We start from the raw sequence: 17,014 nt of genomic DNA on the forward strand, positions 1-17,014 counted from the left end.
TAATTTGAACTCAGAAAGAATGCACAAATAAATAATTGCAGTTTGTCGCGAAACTTTTATTTTATAAAAATACGTATACCTACATAGGTATAACTGACATAATAAATTTGGTACTTCATTTAGTTTTAATGGTTTATAAGTAGAACACGTCATAATAATATAGGCTTTATAATAACTAGACAAATAATGATACGGCTGTTATTGATTCACAAACATAATATAATGGATTCAACGTTTCACTATCTTTTTTCTCAAAGAAAATAATATTTTACTTATAGATAATATTATTATTATGATAGTATAGCGTTATAACGTATAAACAATCGAGTTATTGGCATTTATTATTTCTGAACTAAAATAAACGGATATGTGTCATTTTATAGTTTTTGTGTGAGATTGCCCACTATATTATACAACTGCGGTTCATACACCAACTTATGGTTTTGTAAATCGATAAAAAAAATCAATTACTTACCGTCCCGTATTGATTAGTACAATCAGTGACACCGAAGATCTAAAAATTTACTCAGGCCAAATGAAAATACAATGGCCACGAGCCACCCCATCGATCACAAGTCTATATTTTTTGCAGCCTCAAGTTATTATTATAGATTGAAATATTCAGTGGAAGACATAAGTGCCAAAATGAGATTAATAAGAGAGATTAATTAAAAAGTTATATCGTACGAAAGCGCCAAAATCATATCGTACGAAAGTACCAAAATCCTAGATACCTGTGTGCCACGCTTAATAGATATTAAATAACAGATATTAAATTTAGAACTATATATTATATTTTAACAATTTATTAGTGACAATTTTTTATGAGATGGAAAAAATCAACTGATTTATTCAAATTATATCTATTTCATTGTATATTATATTTTATCAATTTATTATTGACAATTTTTTATAAGATCGACATTTTTATATGACTATTTATATAAAATATTAATTTTGACGCAAATGATATGTCATTTTTGTACCTTTGGCGCTTATGTCATGTAGCCAAAATATTGTCAAGTCATTACCATAGACGTTTATCTCCCCTCTGATTGTCACCGTCTCCCTTTAAAAATGTGGACCTCAACATTATATTCATATATTATAATATAAAAGTATAAAAAATTCACAATTGTCACAAGAAAACGCCGTCTGTTCAGCGTTCCGTCGAAAAGAAATAAATCTACGAAACGATTGAAACCTACACTAGAAAATAGTTGTACAATTTGAAAAATAACATAATTTTTGATCAGTGATTATCAAGTAGTGTTTGATCTAAAAAGTACTTAATATTATAAAGAGATTTCCGCGAATACAAAAGAAAAAAAATTAGTAGGAATAATATTCCAATATTTTTACATGGTATTTATTTGTTCTCTCTCTCTTTCTCTCATACACACACACTTTCTTTAAAGAAAGTTTCCATAGAAAAAATATATATTGCGGACACAATACCTAATATAGGTAAACTCGAATAATCATTTTAAATAAATTATCCGCAGAAAAACTAATTTTGAATTCTCTTTGATCAAAAGCACAATACGTGAATTCCGACTAAACATTTTATGACATAAAGAAAAACCTACGACTATAATATTATATCATAGTAGGTAGTTGTGGGGTGAGCCACTTGTCGTGCGGAACTGTAAGCGCGCACAATATAATTTTATGCACTTTCACGAAAACACTTACAATGCTTTATTAGTAGGTACCTAGTACTTATTTTAATAATCCGACAGACACGTGAACTCTAAGAATTAAACCTAGTGAAATACAATATTATATTGTATTCGTCGAATTTTAAAAAATTTTTTCTCAAAAAATAATCGACAGTGAATAATATAAAATACTTATCGTACACTGTACGTATAGGTACCTACACGATATAATAATATAGTTGATTAGCCAATAATCATGATTAATATTATCTATTACCAATGTAGGAGTAGTGGTATACATGCTAATGACCCAGTTTTCGAAACCTTAATTCTCAATAATTATAATATTAACAAATATACTTCATCATATAAAAGCACTAAAATTTTACATCGATAATATTATTAGGTATACGATTAATTATTACGTCGTTAACGTGTAAAATATTATCCGAAACGTGTATGTTACAGTCGTCTAGAATATATAGTTCGGATTAAATCGAAATTGAAATGCAACGTGTTGTTAATTCCTGTAAATTAAATGTACGATTTCGGTCACGAGTGTGACTGTAAATAATATAATATGCTAGAAAATGACCCAATATTATTATGTTCAAAGCGCGGATCACCCAAACGGAATATCGAACAAAACCTATGAGAATAGTGTTATGAAACGTTGCAAATCTATTTTTCCTCGATCAAACAATTTTTTTTTTTTTTTTTTGGGGGGGGGGGGTTGAAGATATATTGATCAGTCCGTCGAATTGGATCTGTGGACTTTTTTCCTGTAGCAATATTAATAAATTATATCGTATTTTTTTCAAGCTCTATACGAAATATTATAATCATTACATTTTTTAAGTACCTAGATTAAACTATTTGTTCTTATAATAAAATTGCACTTGGGCGTAGTTGAATTATGTTACATCGTGATATTATTAATTGATACATAATTATTTTATTTTACATGAAACAGGTGGGTACGTATGGCGTGGTATTTGCTTTCAAAACATTGTTTTGTATTAAAATTGCATATATAATGCGCCGTCTTACAACAGCATAATATTATTATAATATTTATAATATATTTTTAAATAACTATATTATTACCTTGATATTATTTCTAATTTATTGTTAAAAATATACCATAAAGATTTTGAACACAATGCATGTGTGCTTCACTAAATTTCCCTAAATCATGGTTTTCAAGTTCAATAAACTACAAGGAAATCAAAATAATGTAATCTTACATTTAAGTTTATATAATATACTACACAGATTATGTATGTAATCAATATACGAGCATTATAATAATATTTCATATGGAGTTTATTACGATTTTGATGAAAATAATAATGACATTAGAAACGAAGTTTTGATATCGTGTGGTCTTAACTAACTATTGGTAGGTATCTACCTATTAAATCATTCTCATATTATTTCTATGAACTGTGAATGCATCGATTCGGCGAGTATAATATAATAAGTAGTACCTATAATATATTTACAAATGTTATACATATTACGATAATAATATATTATATAGTTCACGTTCAGTCTTATGCAAGACATTTTATAATTTTATTAGTAAAAGTGGTTTTTCTCCGAGCCTTCTCTCCCGTAAAACTCGACCGGTTCACGGTGACGTCGTCGACACACATCACGCGAGCCATTTCGTAATATAATTTTGTCCTTGTCTAGCCGGTGCTTTCCTCGCTCACTATACAAATTTCAGGTACATATTATAGACATAAGTACCGTAGTCAGAAGGGTGGGGCACAGCTAGGGGGCAGGTGCCACCCAACAGTTTTGTTTATGAACAAATAAATGGTTTCATTAATTATTGTAACAGGTGACAAGTATAATATTATACAAGTTGTACAAAAACTAGAGAAAAAAATTAAGTGCCCCCCCCCCCCAAAAAAAAAAAAAATAAAAATAAAAATAAAAAGCTCTAGCTACGCCGTAGCTGCTACGGCATGAACTAATAATGTACATTATACAGTATACACACTATTTATAAGCTCTGCACGACTGCACCTATATGATATTTATAATATTATTGTATTTACGGTTCGGAAGGGGAGACAACGGCTGCGAATTTGCTATAGTACAAGAGTATATTATTATAATCAATTTGGCATACCCAACAATAGTTCTTGTCGGGAGAATTATTATTATTTTTCGAACGATAAAACCCTCGCGACACCTGCATAATAGTAGGTATACGTACAACTCGGCAGTGTGTAATGGAGTCTAGTGTGACCGAAATATTTATACGAATGACATTTGCCACCGCTGCCGCGGGGGAAATAATTTATTGTATTACACAACAGTAATAGTACAGTAATAATAAATTATGTGGATGAACGGTTTAAAATAACTCTCGTAAATCATGCATAGACAATATTATAATAATAATAATAATAATATCGTAATACACACAATGTACGGTCATACGATACGCCAATGGTAATGATTATATTGTATTATGTACACACGCCGGGCGTAATTGATAGCACGTTTTTCGTCGGGAAAAATTTCAAAAATCACAAACACTAAATCACACAACCGGGTCAATAATGTCTGTGTAGGGGGGAGGCGTAGGTCTCGCCGATTTGTTTTTCCTTTTAATATCAAGCGCTCGTTTTGTGTAATTGCAATTAGCTGCTGGCAACTAATGTGATGTTATTTTCAGCCGTTTTCGAGCCCAAGATAACTTTAGATTTTCTTGTACTTAGGGTTAATAGATACGCGTATTATAACAGTGTAGACAACATAGAAATATGCGTATTTTCATTTTACGCAAGATTCTTAAGAAAAGTTATCAATAATATTTTTGCCGATAAAAATTAAAAACAAATTTACTTCAAAACATTTATCCTGGGGGATTCAGAGGAAAAAATATCTTTAGTAAAAAAAAAACGCTGTATCTTACTATAGATCATTAATGGAATTGGAGGTTTTCGATTTCAATGATTGATTTGTCGTAATACTGCAGTTACCGTAGACACAATACATTTTGAAATTATAATTAAAAACGCAAGTCATACGTTCAGATTACGCAGTTAATATCGTCTGCCAGTAAAAATATTTATTCACTATTTATTTTTAACCGATCACTCGCTGATTGAGTCAAGTTTTCTCCAATTTCACAACAATACTTCAGATGGCCTCCACTGATTATTATCATTGTTCGTGGTCAATTTGTTTGGACTCGAAAATACCAAATTACAAATTACAAATCCCAGATTATTTTATTGCATTCTACTGGCATGACTGTACGATAATAATGCGTCTCGTAACGTATTATAATATGCTAACTGCATATATTTCATTTCAAACCTAAAATACGTACCCAACTTACGAGTGGAATTAAATTTTCACTCATCATAAAAATTCCATCTAAACCACATAATTTCACGCCGCATAAATTATACCCGTATAATATATTATAAGCGTAACAATATTATATGTATAATAATATTATACGACAACATTATTGCATTTCAATAATTACATTCCGTATACAGTATTATTCCATCGCCATAATATTAATAATATTATATAAATATAATCTAAATAATGGCATTTTTTAATTAACGCGATGGATTACTATTTATTTTTTAATTCTAATTTTTTTGGCCATCGTAATAATATTTATAAACGACCCCCCCCCCCCGCAACGTACTTATAATATGAATAGGTTGTGTATCCAAAAAGTGTATAGGTATTTTGTGGAATGCGTAGTTTTTATACACATACACACCCCAACATACGAACCGATTTCTGCACTTATGTGCACACGCACCCCCGTCACAGGTCATCAGTGGTCAATAGTTATGATACAGAGTGAGTAAGTGTCTGGGTATTTTCATGGGTTAGGAGAAAAGGAAACTCTGTGAAAGGGAGAAATTGTTGCCCTTTTTTTGATTTTTTTTTTTTTTGTTTTTCCTAACGATTTTTAAAATTACTGGAAATTTTCAATTTTTACTTCTCAAAAGTACTAACTAGATTTGCTACAACAGTCAATATGAATATTTCATTTATTAGATAAGATTATATTATAAGATCGTAGTCGTCACTATCATAAACACAAACTTACTATAATACAATATTATGTTATATTAATATAATTATATATGTACCTATATCGGGCATTCGGGCTATATATATTAATGGGAATCAAAATTAAACTTTAACGTGTAATCTATAAAATATGGTCTCCATCGTCGAGTTTGAGTAATTCGTTAGTTTCTAAATTTCAATATTTAGCTGTAGCGTACAGTTAGTATATCATGGAAAACGAATATAATCTCAAATATTTGTATACTAACAAAGTTCATTAAAAAATCGATTTTATAGTATCGATTTTTGGAACGCAACTAGCTGGTTACAAACCTACGGCAGGTTATGACCTGTTTTCGACCTTTTTGATGCGGACACAACTGGCTATTAAATAAAATCTGAGACGCAACTAGTATGCATGGATATTATAAAATAGATAGGCCATCTATGATTATCATACGGGAATGAACATGAAAATATAAATGTCTTATATAAGATATCATGAATATATTGATGTAAATTAATATATATATAATATTATGATAAAACATCTGCCAGAATGAGAGGAATTGATTAAAATAGTCTTTCTCTATTCCCCGTTCTGGCACAATTCCCACTATATTGTTAATATAGCCATTGCCCATATATAATATGCTAGTATGCACTGATATAATATTATATGACAACATCATCTAACGATGATGATCATAATATTATATAGGATAATACTATAATAATAATTTATAATGATGACTGATGATGGTATAAAAGAGGACATGCGTTGTGCCTACATGCATTTTCGATATTTTTATATGTTTAAAAGTTCAACTCGTGTAAGTTCTTCTTTAAAGTTTTTAAACTTGCAATCATTTTTATTCTTTATAACGATTCGCTTTCTCGTCTTCGAAATTCCCCGAAGATTCAATATCGATCACTACTATAGTATTATTCACTATAAAAGCACACGCAATGTATTTCTAGACACACTGCTATTATAATATTATTGTCATGTTTTATAATTCGAAACCCTACGACATTGTATCATAATATTATATTATATTATTATTGTATTGTGTCCGTTCTGAACTCGGACTACATATAATATTAAAATTAAAAAAATAAAACAATAGTTGATAAAATATTCATCGAAAACGCAACGGCATAGTAATTATTTTCGTGTTTCAGTAGCGTGCGAGTTTCATGGTTTATTCGAACGTTATAATAACAGCGTGGCGGGACACGACTCTCCTTCAATGTCCTGGTGTTCACCGCGTCCAGTCGCCTTGCGCATAAGGTGGTTCACTGTTCGTGTGCAATACGTATTGACCTCTGGCACTAAAATAAAATTTAAATAATAATAATAATAATAATAATAATCACAATAATAATCACGTACAAACGAAGACCGTTTAATGATCAAGTCAAGTCGAGTGAATTACAATACGTATTTAGTCGAAATTTGATGCAACATAATAATATCATCGATTCTCGTGGTCGTCATCGGTTGTGAAGTATTATTATTATTAGTACGATACTAAGGGCGTAGTGGGGCATATTGTAACCTATAACCTCTTGCTTTTACTATAGTAATACATTTAGAAATAGGTCCACTTAAATATACCTGTATCACAAACGCATTAAAACGTTTGGTTTTAACCAAATTTTATAACCATTTAAAAAATAATTGTATCTTTTTTTTATCTAGATAAAAAAGTATTTATCTTTATCTTTATCTAGATAAATATGAGTTAAGTTATCTTTTATATCTATCTAGATACATTTGAGTTGCATTATCTTTATCTTTATCTAGATAAAAAAATACTTATCTAATCCGAACACTGTAGCCGATGCACCATTCAAATAAATCGAACGGTTTGAATTGTTTCAAACAAAATTAATCGTAAGTGAATAATAATTTATGATAATATTCAGTGCTGATCCGCGGTCTGCGTTGGGACGAGTCGTCGTCAAAAACCTGGCGTATTAACGGCTATATTAGATTATATAGGTAGCAACTACTATACTATGATTACATCTATTGGGGAAGATAACGCAAACACAGCTGACAATAAATTATTATTAATTAACTACGTACTATAAAATCACAATAAAGCGCTAAATATTGCGACGCAAAAACTACGATGGGCTCACCTGAGGTTCACGCACTCTCCCATCAGCTCGTGGTCGCCTTGCCGTGGACACTTGCCAGAGAAGTATTCGAACGCACTCGGACACGGCCAAGACCAGAAACCCGTCACCGATCTGATGCTCTCGGCGAAGTAAGTCGGAGCCATGTGATGATCACAACCAATCGGATCTGATGAAATATGCGAAAACAAACAAAAACATTAAATAAATTTACAACATTGCAAAATTATTATTTTTAAAAACAACCGTCGTTTAGAGACTATTGTTTACTGTTGCACGGGTTGATGTTTATTAATTTATTGCGACACGCTCGTCTTGTCATTCAATTTTTAAATTAAATTATATTCTGAATGCCACCGATTTTTAAGGAGATTTTGATATCGTTTTTATAGTATCTATGTATTTCAATTTCTAATAGGTTATTAATTGTTTCAATTCATGCAAAATATTTTTAGAAATGCTGGTTTAAATAAAAATGATAGATGTTTATGGTACAATATTATAATTTATAATAGTTCATGTTTGTTCTTAAACTATATCAGTTAAATCAATATATTATAACGGACACCAAACATGATACTATATTAAGTTTAAGATATATCATTAAAAAACGTTCTTCACTACGCCTACTCAGAACAGTGATTATTTTTGTTCTATAATTATTGTGGTTTTGAAGGAAAAATATGTCATCTAAGCTCTACAGCTTAGATCGATGGTCTAGACATGTATCCCGCAATAAACATTTATTCAAAACTGTTAAAATTAAAAAAAAAAAATTATTATAATCAATAGAAGAAATAGAAGAAATAAATTTTGTCTAAATCAATTTTGTTTATTTTAGGTTAAATATTAAGATGAGTGAAAAAAATTCGACTTTAAGCTTCGAGTTTATGGAGATAAATAACGATGTCTGTTTTTTAAAGTAATTTTGGACGAACAATTTAGAAATTTATATTAATATAATATGTGGTTTTATCCGAAATATTATCCCAGGAATGAAGCTTTTTAGAAAAAATGCCAGGAAATCATTCTCTATATTACGTTGTTAATATACACGCACTTGAACTGTTGTGGCAGCCCGGTTGCGCTAATCCGCCGTTGACATAAAAGTCTACGTCACCGCATGGCGCCAACTGGCCCTGGATCAACGCGTTCGTGTGTATCACGTCCACGAAATCGGCGTCGTTGCGACTCAGTCTTCTGTTAAGGTGCGAGCTGTAGAACAACGGCAAGGCCGGATCCAGTCCTGAAAGAAAACCACTATACGTTGATTACTATATATTTGTTATTTAAGCTATAGATGTGAATCAAACGAATTATTTTTATACCATAAAATTATGACCACACACACACACACACACACACACACTGTGGTACGTTGATTTGACAGCCCTGAGTATTATAGCCAATCATATTATGATGACGCGAGATCGATAGTCGCGATCTGACACCGAGGCGTTACCCACTTTAGTAAGTTTACTATTATCATTTATTTTTTTCTCCATTGTTTGTAGTTGGTATATTTTCGTCACGCACTCTATATTCGTTTCAGAGCCGAAAGCTGTCAAAACCTCCGTGAACTATGTCACGTATTACACATACTATATTATTACAATTGGTTTAGTTATACTGTATTACTGAAGGTATAGGTATTCTAGCGTTTCGGATACCATATGGTGTATTGGTATCCATTGGGTATTATTGCCATATAGCGAGGTAATTAGTTCGTGCGCATGAGTGCCCTTAAAATTTCCGAATCAGCAAAACGAAAATCATGTATTCAATACTATTCAGTTAGGTGCACGATAGTAACCACTTTGAAAAATAAATGTTCCGAGCACAAATTATTGGGCGTATAGATATTTTATTATGAATAAATAATCGATGACTGCGTGTACAGAAAACCCTTCCGCACTGTGTACAATAATATAATATAATGCTGGTAGCGATCGTTATGATTATATTAAAATATTGTGTCGCTCACCCGTGATCCTCGGCAACTTGATGGGCTTAAGGTTTTTGGATATCTGACTAGCCAACTGGCCACCCAAGCTGAACCCGATCACGTGCATCGCCTCTTCGGGCACATCCACCTCGGACAGCTCAATGATTTTACGCACGAACAGAGCAGTGCACTTCCCCACCGCCGGCAGGTTGAACACCGCAGCCAAATAACACTCACGGGGCCCGGCCGAGACGTCACGGTAATCGATCATCCAGACGTTGACGTCTGCCTGCATTAGGTATTCTGCAGGCAAAAATAAAAAATTAACATCGTATCACAATGATAAATCATGTCTTGCAATGTGATACCGAAACAACGCCCACTGATAAAATTAAGTGAAAAAAACACGTGTCCATTATTATATTATTATTGGATGACAATTTTTTTTCAATGCAAATAGCAAAAAAACCAACTCATCGATACTCTGAGAACTGTATCCCTGCATGGGATATGGTTCTTTCGATATGGTAGTTATACAGAGAACTGTATGTGTGGGTGGTGGTTGAGTATTTACTAAAATGTTTGATAAAAAAAACTAGTGAAAGAATATGTAATAAAATATGAATTGATTTCAAAAATGCTTGGTGATTTTGACGTTGTATTATTTATTATTTACTAACGGAACTTTAAAGGTTTTAAATACATCCAAACTAAACTTTAATGGACAAAACTCTTTACTCGGAACTCAGAATCATTTTTTAATGCGACTATTTATCATAACAACACAATATTCTGTTTTTACATCATTATAGTACGGCGTTCTGTGTATGCAAAATAGGTACATTACCATGTTGAACAACACTGTTAACGATTTTTAATTTAATTCCTTGTACCATCCAAGTATATTTTATTATTTTATTTATTTAAATTAAACATCCATTTTTAATTATAGATGATGTTTAAGTTTGACGTTATGTACTAGTGATATAATCTACTGATTATGAATATCTTTAAAATAATGAATTACTCAACTTATAACTAAATGACTGCCATTTTGTTTTCGTTAGCCCTCAGCACGTTATTTTTAAAAGAAATCTAGTTTTAATATTTTTTGAAATGTATCGAACTTTTCAAAAATATATTTTGTTGTATTGAAGCAAAATTGTTCAACAACATATAATTTTATTTGAAAAATAAAATAAAATATTCACTATCTGCAAGATTCATAATAAACTATTACAATTTATGGAAAAAAAATGGTGATGATGCGTATATTTAAGGAATTTAGTATCAGGAATATATTTTAATGCTTGTGTGTGCGTGATATAAGAGTGGGTGTATAAACGACGTGTAGTATAATAAATGATTATTAATCATTGTGTGCGTGTGTCTCCGTACTACATCATGTCATACGCACTTGCACCTACAAGTCCGTTAAATTCACAATCAAGATCCAAGATAAATTATTACAATTTATAGAAAAAAAAATGTTTGGGAAAATGTTGATATGCGTCAGGTCTCAGCAGATCACGTTTAGCTTCGTTAGTTTAAAAATAAGAGTGAATTGAACTATTCTAAAACTAGTAAAACTTAATGGTAAGAACATTATCTGTGTTTGTGTCTAGGTTTTTTTTACGGTGGTTCAATTTTTTTATTTTTGCTAAACCTACCTATGTTATGTTAAAAATGTTGATAAAAGTAATCAATTCTTAAAAATTTAATTTCTAAAAATGTCATATAACACAATGGTGATACAGTGTCTGTATTTAACAATAACAAGAAGAAAAAACACTTGTAAACACAAAATTAAATTTAATAACAGCATTTCACAAAACAATAAGTATTTTGAGAAATACCAACTAGGATGGACAACATTGTAATGATTTCATTAAAAATATTAATTTAAATTTATAAATCTAGTTTTTAATTTAATGCGTTTCAATTAATCAATTCGTGTGCATCTATAATTCACATCAAAAGATGATACTTATTATAATATTATACACAACTATTATACTCTTGCTTTGGTAAATAAACTCATTCGGTAGGTATGGAGACGTTACCGTTGCATATCATGAATATTAACAATTGCATAATTTAATTAATTGATACTCAGAAATTAAAATACAAATTGCTTGTACTTATAATATTACAAAATTAAATAGGGGTTGTGTTTGTAATAATATAATTATCGGACTATAATAATAATATTAATGCAAAATAGTTAGTGAAGAAAAAAATCGTTTTAATCATCTTAATATACAATTTCATTATTATAGTGTATACTGTATTTTTATTTTATTTTATACTACTAATGATGGTTGGTAATAAAATATGTTCGTATTGTTTAAATTAAATACAACATTTTTTTTTTATATTAATTTTAAAAATTATTCCAGTGAGCCGATTAGTCATCGATGCATACAATTTTTTAAAAAAAATACTTGTTTAGCTCTTATAATACGTATAAGTATCATGAAGTGTGTCATTGAGTAGTCAGTTTTCAGATAAACTCAAATTGTTCTCTGAAAAAGTACTCAATGCCTATAACAATGTTTCGTTTATTTATACTGTGACTGTTGACAAAAAAGACTTAGAGATTAAAAAAAAACTTGAATTTAAATTCAGCAATGTATTCTATTTACAAAATAATTATTTGAAATTTAAATAAATGATGCGTTTGATGATATTTATTTTTTTTTTTTTTAAATTTCTGAGTCAGAGATTTTTTTTTTAAATTTTAATCAGCATTTTTATTATTATTTTAGTTTCTTAAGGCCTGCGACTGCTTGTCACATCAAACTCCAGCGCCAACATGGAATCGCACTACTATTGCGACGGAAAAAATATCACAATAAAATATATATTATTGTAAATAAAATCAAAATTATATTCGTTTTGTATACAGAATAGATTAATAATATGTCGAAACGTTCAATCATGTCAAATACTTTAACGGAACCGATCGTGTTAAACGGGACTACTTCAATTATTTGAATATATGTAGAAGTATAGAATAATGTTTTGTGTTACACATTACATTATCACAAACCAAATAATATACTTCGGGCACAATGTGAACCGTTTTGATTTTGTACGCAGTGTAAATATTTATGATAACGAATTCCGACGTAAGCGGCCGATGCATTCGGTTTGCGCGTACCTATATCAGCGTTACCATAATATTATGCTATCAACTCGATTTAGTCGATGTAGTTTGCAACTATATAATAATATCATCTCATCGAAACCATCATGGTCAATCTCAAAAAAATTATATTTCATATATTATAAATGGATTATTGGTGTATTTATGAGAAGAGTGAGGTGGATCAAGTGTTATTAGTTTTGAAGTTAGAACCACATGCCACGTCTTGTAGGGGAAAGTCAACCCAGCCATGACACTGGCTCATTAGGCGTGTTTAGTATCGTAATATTTTAGTATCATAATAAATTGTTTATTTTTTGCGTGTGATTAACTAAATATATGACGGGTGGACCTGACAGTGGCATTATACTGGTTGCGCAGTAACTCTAGTCCGTATTGGTTGTATTTTTCCTTTACGTTTGTATTTAATTACTATATACTTTCTGATTGCTCTGATGCATTAACTTGTGTGCCCTCCATCCCACACACTCTAAAATATCAAAATGAGATAACGTAACCATAACTATTTTTCATCATGGCCACTCTATCTAAAGTACAAATATTATACTATCAAGGTCAATATCATGAATATTTAGCATTGTTCTAGAAAGAACGAATAATTTCAGATATAACTATCGTAAAAATTTAGTTTTTGGTACAAATATCTGTTCGGAAAGTCACGGTACACGTTTTAGATAACAGTTCGGAGGGACACTAATGTCCGAATTCCTAGAAACGAAACAGTTTATTGATGCTCCTGTTGATTTGGAAAAACTGAGATTGGCCATCATGACTCTTAAGCGAAGGTACGTGGTGATTAAGACCGATTGTCTGCGATAGTCACTGTACAATTTATATTTTTCAAAATACAGTAATACTTATATAAGTGTGTACTGCGTAATTGTAGTGCGATATGTTGAGCTAAGAATAGTACTATAATAGTAGGTACATTGATCTTAAATATTATTTGGTTTGAATAATAGCATTTCGATAAGAAAATAATATATAATCCTATTGTTTTATCACAATAAACTTGGGATATTGGAAAATTATATAATAGTCATTACATTTTGTCGTGCTCAAACTTTTTAAATGAGTTTCTTTACAAACTTAAAATAAATTTAAAATCTTTTTACATATTATAATGTATATTAATACATACTAAATTCTTACAGATATATTATTAAAATGTATTAATACGATATTAATCGAAATCATCAATTTTCAAACAGAACTTTTCCAATCCATCAACGTCAATCGGTTCAATAGCACTGCAGCTCGTTTTATATATTATGAAACGTGAACGATTTTATACGACTTATATTATAAACGCGAATAAATGTATATTGAAATTATTTCCTAGAAGAAATCGGCTACTGTAAAATAATATCAATTAAATTAAACTGTAATTTTCAAAAACAAATCATGTTTTGCATAAACTGACGTTTTTGATAGAAAAATACATTTTTATATAATTTTATTCGATATTACAATATTCTTTTAAAAAGCCTAATGAAAATATAATTAAACTTAAATATGAAGTTTTATACAATATTTTAACGTTATACTTACATCCAAACCAATTTTTAGAATACTTTAATAAATATACTAGTATACTACTGATACTAATTATATGAATCATAATATTATTTTTAATTTAATATTAATTGATAAAATAACTCAAGTTACCATGAATTCGTACGAGTACTAGTAAGTTTTTTGATTTGTATTTAAAATATGAAATCTCAATAGTAGGTAATATTTCTCGATTCCGTAAAATTCAAGCGATCGTATCAAAATAATAATTGATACTTTAGAGTTTAGAGTATGCCTGCAATACCACGAATGTCGGATGACTTGCTCAAACAGATAAGTAGTGTACTCGTATTACATATTTGCTATTTGTTTAAGTGGCACTTCTCATCATATTTAATTAGGAGTCTTATGTGGAAATCTTTTTCGATGATACAATTCCATTTTTTTTTTTACCACAGTCGTTGTTTAAATATTGGCGCAAGTGTGACAATTATATAATAATAACCCAGCTCGGATTACTGAATATAATCATTAGTGACTCTTTGAGTGATATAGAATCAATTATGAATCACTATACAAAAAATAAAATCAGACGACACATCCAAAAACTGTTATCGACCACTAATAAACGAAGAACATTCACGGGAGTTCGTTCACTCTCGTGTTCGGGACACCATGAAATTAAAAAGCAGACTTAATAACATACGAAACCACCTTATCTCAACGTATTGCGTGACAATAAATCCAATAACAACAACAGAGATATTTAATATTATCAAAAACCATATAATGGAAACAATGGTAGAAAAAATGAAATTACGTACCACTTTTAGGGTTAATTACAGATAGATAATACCCTATTATCATAAGGACAAATAAGATAAGTAGTAATGACCATGATTAACCAGCCCAGTTAGAATAGGACACACGCACTTAACTCACTCCTACCTTATCACCAAATATTCGTCTCCTACATGCATTACATAATATGTATATATACGTACTGTCAATCGCAACGTGATCAAATGCCAAGAAGACATTGCGGACAATCTATTCAATAAGCAGCAACATGCACTTAACGAAGAAAACAGAGAAGCAATCTATAGTTTTTTATTCATATACCTAAACTTAAGCCAAACATTGTAAATTATAAAGTCATTCGATTTAAGATTTGTTTATAACTTAGGAAATAGGATTTAATAAAGTAGGCTTAAAACTTATATCCATAGTTGTTGAAGCAATAAGAGACAAAAATAAGTTATATACATTTGAGTACGAAATAATAACTGATTAGTAAAATGTATCGTCTACTTGCTTTTATATGCAAGTAGAATAAACAATATGTAACGCACCGGTTTATAAAGATTTTTGAATTTATTGTTACAACAACGGACAAACGTGAATAGGGACGAAGAGAGAAAATTGTAAATATAGCTCCTAATACATTTCAGATATAAATTTGTATATAGTAAATTGCGTGCAATACATTTCAGGTATAAATACCGGGTGATTCTTTTATCAAAAAATATTTTTTTACATAGTTTCAAGTTGCTTTTAAACAACGTTTTATTAAAAAATTATATTTTTAAATATTTTTTATACTAATAATTTTTTAAGTTTTTTACTTTTTTTGAATGACAACATAGGGTTTTAATTTTATATTCCAAAGCGAGAATATTTTTCTTAGTATTTTGATACATAAAAATCAATTTTGGGGCGAATAGTTTATGAGTTATAAATATTCAAAGTTTAGATGAGCGGAGAAGTGGACAAATATTTCGCGGGGTAACCCCGTCAGTGGTGGCTCGTCAGGTGAGGCAAGTGAGGCTCAGCCTCACCTAACTCTTGTAAAGAAAAAGGGAATACATACTATAATTATAGTTATTTCCAATCGACTTTAAGAATATTATATTCAATAATATATTATACATTTTATAATAGAAAAACTTTTTGTTATTATATAATATTATTATCATGACAAAATGAACTTGTTTTGTCATGTATTTATGATAACTGTCATAGTACATAATAATATTTATCCATACTTCGACACTGTTATCAAAAATTACGACAATGTTCGTGGAACGATAGACCGATCTCGACGAAAGCCGAAGAGTGACGAGAGGCTAGCAATATTTAGCCTCAGACGAGTCGGACGGCCGTACGATTATAAAAATATATATCATGATAGTGGGGGAAGTCGGAATATTATTAGTAAATGAGGCTGATCAATTCGGGCCTAAGGGTTTGTCAACATTATCCATTAGTCATTTGTCGAAACGACGTGATTTCCACTAATAGAAAAAGGACCGGAGAGGTTGTCATCATGTCGTTCAGTGTAAGTGTATACCATCCTATAATACTTTTATCACAAACTAAAGTTATTACTGGTTGTTATCGAACAAATAATAACGAACATATTATTATTATTATTCAATTTTCAATTTTTACTTGTACTAAGACTCTAATAGAAGTTTTGAAGAGCCCTACTTGTACTATAGTAGACCATGA

At 30.2% G+C, this 17,014-nt stretch overlaps 1 protein-coding gene across 1 annotated transcript in view; it reads right to left on the minus strand.

The window, feature by feature from the left end:
• Positions 1 to 6,211: 6,211 nt before the first annotated feature.
• The window catches only part of LOC100168690 (pancreatic lipase-related protein 2), a 17,797-nt gene continuing 6,994 nt past the window's right edge, over positions 6,212 to 17,014 (minus strand). Inside the window, exons 4-7 of the mRNA XM_001950915.5 lie at positions 9,859 to 10,122; positions 8,935 to 9,120; positions 7,878 to 8,043; positions 6,212 to 7,061 (exon numbers count right to left, since the gene is read on the minus strand). Coding sequence (XP_001950950.1) covers positions 6,992 to 7,061; positions 7,878 to 8,043; positions 8,935 to 9,120; positions 9,859 to 10,122 — 686 coding nt within the window. The 3' untranslated portion in view covers positions 6,212 to 6,991. The remainder of the gene's footprint in view (positions 7,062 to 7,877; positions 8,044 to 8,934; positions 9,121 to 9,858; positions 10,123 to 17,014) is intronic.

The sequence above is a fragment of the Acyrthosiphon pisum genome, chromosome A1 (assembly GCF_005508785.2).
Source record: "Acyrthosiphon pisum isolate AL4f chromosome A1, pea_aphid_22Mar2018_4r6ur, whole genome shotgun sequence".
Lineage (NCBI taxonomy): Eukaryota > Metazoa > Arthropoda > Insecta > Hemiptera > Aphididae > Acyrthosiphon > Acyrthosiphon pisum.